This window comes from Nanorana parkeri, unplaced genomic scaffold (assembly GCF_000935625.1).
Source record: "Nanorana parkeri isolate BGI_ZX_2015 unplaced genomic scaffold, ASM93562v1 scaffold333, whole genome shotgun sequence".
Classification (NCBI taxonomy): domain Eukaryota; kingdom Metazoa; phylum Chordata; class Amphibia; order Anura; family Dicroglossidae; genus Nanorana; species Nanorana parkeri.
Genome location: NW_017306601.1, coordinates 68,000 through 74,406, shown reverse-complemented (window position 1 = coordinate 74,406; position 6,407 = coordinate 68,000). Strand labels below are relative to the sequence as shown.

At 44.8% G+C, this 6,407-nt stretch overlaps 1 protein-coding gene across 5 annotated transcripts in view; it reads right to left on the bottom strand.

The window, feature by feature from the left end:
• GRID1 (glutamate ionotropic receptor delta type subunit 1) overlaps positions 1 to 6,164 on the bottom strand; it is a 941,602-nt gene extending 935,438 nt beyond the window's left edge. For all 5 annotated transcript variants that reach the window (XM_018558342.1, XM_018558343.1, XM_018558345.1 and 2 more), the window contains exons 1-2: positions 5,983 to 6,164; positions 2,505 to 2,660 (exon numbers count right to left, since the gene is read on the bottom strand). In XM_018558342.1, coding sequence (XP_018413844.1) covers positions 2,505 to 2,660; positions 5,983 to 6,061 — 235 coding nt within the window. In that variant the 5' untranslated portion in view covers positions 6,062 to 6,164. The remainder of the gene's footprint in view (positions 1 to 2,504; positions 2,661 to 5,982) is intronic.
• Positions 6,165 to 6,407: the final 243 nt, after the last annotated feature.

The following is a 6,407-nucleotide window of genomic DNA, read 5'->3' as shown; positions in this document are numbered from 1 at the left end:
GCCTCGATCATGCGGTAGAAACCACTCGACTTTCTCCCTACTCCCCAGCTATGGATACTCCCCAGCTATGGATACTTAGACTGTCAGAACCCGGGGTAGAAGAGGCTGCAGAGATTGGTCTAGTATCCAGACAGGACCGAGGATCGGGTGAGTATATCTTTTTTTTTTTAGACACTAGAACAAAACCAGCATATAACCCTTGCAGTGTGGGAGTTGCCCAATGCAAGGGTTCATTTTTATTCTGCCCATAGGTTTTTCTTTAAATTAAGTTTTCTATAACTTTAAAGCCTTACTCCCGAATTAAAAACAAAACACTACACTTGCAGTGGGGCTACCTCCTACACTGCAAGGGTTAGCCACTTGTTTTTGTCTAGGGGAGCTGTGTAAAGGACTTTTACTAACCTGATCCCCACTCCTCCTGGCTCCAGGACTGATGCCCACAGCCTCTTCCCCTTTTCTCTGATGGTTAAGTGCCGAACCTCACAAAGGGGACACAAAGGGACAGTCGCAAGCCAAAAAAAAAATGGAGGCAGGTGAGCGCTGACTGCTGGGGAAGCAGGTAAATAAAAGTCCTCTTCACAATACCCCTAAACATAAGCAGGCAGTTAACCCTTGCAGTACACAGGTGGCTGCACTGCAAGGGGAGATTTTTTTTTTCAATGGAGATGGAGACATGTAAATTTCGTTAATTCCAAAGGGACATTCAGATGCATCGGAATTTCTGAATTCCAACACGTCCAAATGACAAACGGTCATTAAATTTTTTTTTAGATCTGTCCAAATTTTGTTCAAAAACTAAACTCAATCGACATGTAACAGTTCTCTGGCCAATCAGATGTTTTTTTTGTGGCTGTCAGGGGTTACATTACAGGATTGTTCCGAAATGAAAATTTGGACGGATCTGTAATCCGAATAACTAAACATATTTTCAGATCCAAAATCTGAATAACGAACCGAAAAACAAAAAGGAATTTAAAAAAAAAAAATCAGAATAGATCCAAAATTAAACAAAACTAATTTTTTGCAGGGTTACATGTCTGCTAACCTGTATGAGCCATTTGGTAAGCAATCTTACATACTGACAAACGTCTGCAACAATGACATTTTGATCTGTACCAAAAAAGGTTATTTGTAGCAAGAAAGGTTTAACACAAATTTAGGATCGGGCATGTGGGATTAGTCAAGCTGTAAAGGATGCAGACTAGTTATTTTATCTGGGAGTCTGTGGGAGCTGGAAACAAGCTATAATGGAGGAGAACTTTTCTTTTTTTGAGCAATGCCATGTTCAGGAAACTATCCCCTACCTAAAATAAGAAGAACCGTCATGATCAGACTGTCCCGACACTAAAATCTGACTATACTTGATCTTCCAAATATGACATACCATCAGATATTGGACAGGAATGAAGGTGATTACTCTGCAGGCAGACACATCACCACCTTCTGTGTATCTAAGTGACTTCTAACACTTTGGAAGGATTTGACGACACTTCCCGTCCATGGCACTGCTGCACTCTATGCAGGGCTTCAAAAAAAGTGACCTTGAACAAGTCCACCTTTGAAAGCAAAAAAGATTGGCAAGCTCCAGCTCACTTCTCTCTACGTTATAAGACAATGAGGGATCTTTCAGTGATTTATCATTTCCCACGTTTTCAATAACACACCAAGAAAGGCGATAATCAATTATAGAGTTGCAGTAATTCATTAATCGATGCACTAAATGTGCCTCAGCCACACAAGCTAAAAGTGCACAGCTCTTCGGTTGTCAAAAACAGTTTAACCCCTTGCTGAATGAGAAGAAATAACTGACAACTAGTGATTGGAGCTGGAGCAGAGACGATAAATCAGATGTACTGGGGGAGTGCAGGATCATCATTTCACAACTCGCAGCTCTGTTTTCTGGTAAGACAGTGCCCACTACAGGCAGAACAAACGTTTCACCGAGCTTTGGTCCAAGGAAGCAGAAATACGGTACAATGCCTCCTTTGTGAGCCATGCTGTTATTCTGCTGCTTGAATGTTAAGCTTCTTTATGCAGCTGTGCAAAATACAATGGTCAGAGCAGACACCAATGCAAATGATTATCCATAGTGTCACTTTCATAAAGCATATCCCTGGATCGACTTCAGAAAACACACACAGCTCTTCTGATTGGCCGAGACAATGTGTAAATTGGATTTTACGCAGATAAGCAACACTCAGAGTGTGAAATGAGAAATGGCTTTGTTTAATAAAGCAGCAAGTGGCTAAGAACTGCTGTCATTACTGCTGAGTGGAAGCCTTCAGATATTGCAATTGATATTAGCTGGTATCAGGTATGCTAAGGCCTTCTCAAGGATGGATGTATGGAAATTGGAGCAGAAGATGGGAAGCTGTTACCCATAGCAACCACATTTTTCTAGGTTACAGACTAAAAGCTAACCGCCTGTTACTATAGGAACAGCATGCCTATCTTCCTTCATGTTTTAAGAATTAACCCTTTACATATTAAACAGCCTGACTTACCTTCCTGGACGGCTTGAAATGGGTTATTTGGTTCTATAATCTTGATAGTGTGTCCAATCTTTTCGCTCTGCAAGATATCGTCATTGAGATTCAAATCCGACACAGCCAGCTGAAAAACTTCATTGTCCTTCGCTGCATTTTCTTCAAAGATTGCACCTGTTGCGGAAAGAGCCATGAGATCCTGGCATTGCTGAACACCGTGTACATACAGCAGACACATTTAAACCAACACATCCTCATGACTGGAGGCTTTCACAGGAGGGGAAGCTGATACCTCACACAGCAGATTTACCACAGCCAGCTGATACCCTTAATCACCTGATTGCCATGGCCAGCTAATACTCCTAGTCACCTGATTACCATGGTCAGCTGATACCCCAGTCACCTGATTACCATGGTCAGCTGATAACCTTAGTCACCTGATTACCATTGCCAGCTAATTCTCCTAGTCACCTGATTACCATGACCAGCTGATACCCCTAGTCACCTGATTACCATGATCAGCGGATACCCCTAGTCACCTTATTACCATGATCAGCGGATACCCCTAGTCACCTGATTACTATGGCCAGCTAATACTCCTAGTCACCTGAAACCCCTTGTCACCTGATTATAATGGCCTGCTAATACTCCTAGTCACCCAATTACCATGGTCAGCTGATACTCCAAGTCACCTTATTACCAAGGTCAGCTTGCACCCTAGGCACCTGATTACCATGGCCAGCTGTAACCCCTAGTAACCTGATTACCTGATGGTCAGCCTTTACCGTAATCACCGGATTACTCGATATTAATGGCCAACTAATACCCCTAGCCACCATATTAACATGGCCATCTAATACTCCTAGCCACCTGATTACCATAGCAAGCTAATACCCCTAGTCACCTGATTACCATGGCCTGCTGATATCACTTGCCAACTGATCGGCATGGTCAGCTGATTAACATGGCCAACTAATATTCCTAGTCACCTGATTAGCATTGCCAGTCAACAATCCTAGTCACCTGATTACCATGGCTGGTTGATACACTAGTCATCTGATTAACATGGTCAGCTAATTCTCCTAGTCACTTGACTACCATGTCCAACTTATTTCCCTATTCACCTGACTACTGCGGCCAGCTGATATCCCTAGTCACCTAATTGCAATGGCTTGCACATACTCCTATTTACCTGGTTACCATGGCCTGCTAATACTCCTAGCCACCAGATTAACATGGCCAACTAATACTCCTAGTCACCTGATTACCATAGCCAGCTAATACCCCTAGTCACCTGATTACCATGGCCGACTAATACAGCTAGTTATTTGATTAACATAGCCAGTGGGTACCTTTTCTTATGTGACTGCCATGACCATTTAACATCTCTGTTTAGCAATTTGCTCATACTCCTGCTTATATTCTTGCCACAGTCAGCAAATATTTCTACTCACCTAATTGCCATGGTCAGGTGACATATCTACTTACCAGATGACCATAGCAAGGGGACACCTGCACTCGCCTGATTACTGTGGCCAGGTGACACTTCTATTTAGGTGACCATGACCTGGTGACATGGTCACCAGGTGATCATGACTAGGTGGCACACTAGCCTCAAGAGTAACTAAAACCAGCTGTCCCTGCCTTAAAATAGCTATGCTTTCCCAATACAACTTTCGAAAAATATGTGATGCATACAGCATTTTCATTATTATTCCTCCGTATGCAATATTTATTCTAGATTTACTAAAAGACAAGTAAATGTCAGAAAACAAATGTGGCTCTGTCTACATGTTCTTTATAATCGTGCTCCTGCCATCTGATGCATTACACATCCCTCTCACCAGCATTTCCCCAGGTATTCTTCCTACGATCTCTTTAGAAATTCAATGCAGGAACTCCTGATGTATTGCGGGCCATGTGTGTGCAATTAACGCTGTACATTCCAGCGGTCACATCTCTATAAGATGCTGGGAGGATCGGAGCTTTGTCAATGATTCCTGGGGGACTTGGCCTGAGATCTGCCAGTCACAAACCCCATTGCTTATTCACTATCAGTGCATCAACTCCACGGGAGATTTTCATCGGTGTGAGCATGAGCTTTAACCCCTTCATTGCCACCTTAAGCTTTTGTAGACCGCTGGCATCAAAGACTTAACTCTCATGCTTACCGGCGATGATAGGTTACCTGTAGCTGAGCCTGATATCAGTACCCAGTGGATGGCTGAATTCCCTAAGGCTGGGCACCTGTTCATGGGTATCCAGCCTGCACACCACTCCGGTGCCCAGTATCTGTATTTACACTAGCTCACTGCTTGCACCTCTTGGCTATAAGTGACCGACACGAAGTACTGATATTTCTAGGATGGCATAAAGTGGCAACTAAAAGGGCAAAGTTACAGTGGGGCGACATTGGTGCAACGGTATCCGATTTTAATGGTGAATATGTCTCCGCTGGGTCTGGATGAACAAACCCCTGTACTAATACGAGCATAAGTTATCAGCCAACGTTCTAGTTCAGCTCTCCGGCAATGAAAGTTCTTGCCATGCCATTTAATGGATCCGCAATGCTGTGGGCTAGGACAGGCTCACTACACCTACTCGTGGTTCTAAGCATGGCCATGGTCTTATGAGAGAGAGAGGTCCTGGTCCTACACCATGAGCCCATGATGAGCTGGCCCACATAGAGCACACAGGCAAGCAGCCCCTTTAGCCCTTCCCATAGGCACAAGGCTTGCCCTTCTTCTCTGTCTGCCTAGATTAGGTATGCCATCTGCTGTATGTGACATCAGTATTACCTCGTCCCATTCATCCTGCCAGGCGCCTAGGTCTGGGCTAAGCTGCTGGATCTGGGCTCATCTTGGACGTGCCTGAGCATTTTTTTTTCCTCAGCTCTAATCTGCATTAGTCCTGTGAATTTCTGCTATCACACTGCGGTTCCAGTGTCTAGCTCTCAGCTTTGTATTGCCAGCAGCACACATGCAGCCTTGTCCTTCCTGCCATTCATCCCCTGATTAGCACATCTCCTATAGCAGCTGCCCATACAGTGCATTCCCATTTCTTCCTTCATCCTTCACACAGACATGGAAGTTCCCCCTATGTTAGCTGCCAGCCTCTGTCCATTGCATGCTCTCTATGACAGCTACAGCTGATAGCAAATCGTATAAAAAAATCACATGGAGCAAGTGCTGCCTATACTGTCCCCCTGGCCTTCACCTGTCAATGCCAAGGCTCCTTATGGAGATGTGCGCTGTCCATGGTGCTAGCGGACACTACACAGCCAGTTCTTGGCTAAGCAAACAAGTTTGCACTGATCAGTTCATTGAAGAGAGCAGCCAGCATTCCCATCTGCCTGCTAGGGAAAATAATGCCCCCCCACATATAAGTTTGCCTGGAACCCAGCGAGCGACTGCAGCACAGAGTTGGTGGGAGCTCCTGGAAAGAGACAGATCCCCCCCCAGGCCCCTGTACCCCATGGTGACCACCATTATCTTACCAATGTGGATGATGGAGTCCGCCCGTACAGAGAAACACGGAAATATCCAGGGCAAAAAGCAGAGCATCAACACTTCCATTTCCAGCCTCTCAAACAGCACATCAGCTCGGATTTTGTTGGTGGTACCCAGGGAAGAATGATGCAAAGGAGCTCCAGGTAAGGCAATGCACGCACACACACTGCACACAGGAGGAGATCGCAGCCTAGATCCTGCTAGATTTAGCTTTTCAATATGTACAGTAGCTCTGATTTTGCTTAGACAGGGAAAAGCATAGACTTGCAGCTCTCTCCAACACTCTATGTGTGTCTGAGACCCAACAAACAGCAAACTGCGGAGGACCCCCCAACCCCCTCCTCCTCTTCTCCTACCACGTGATTGCAGAGCCTCACCACTCAATATAGTCTTGGTGAAAACACTGAGAGAT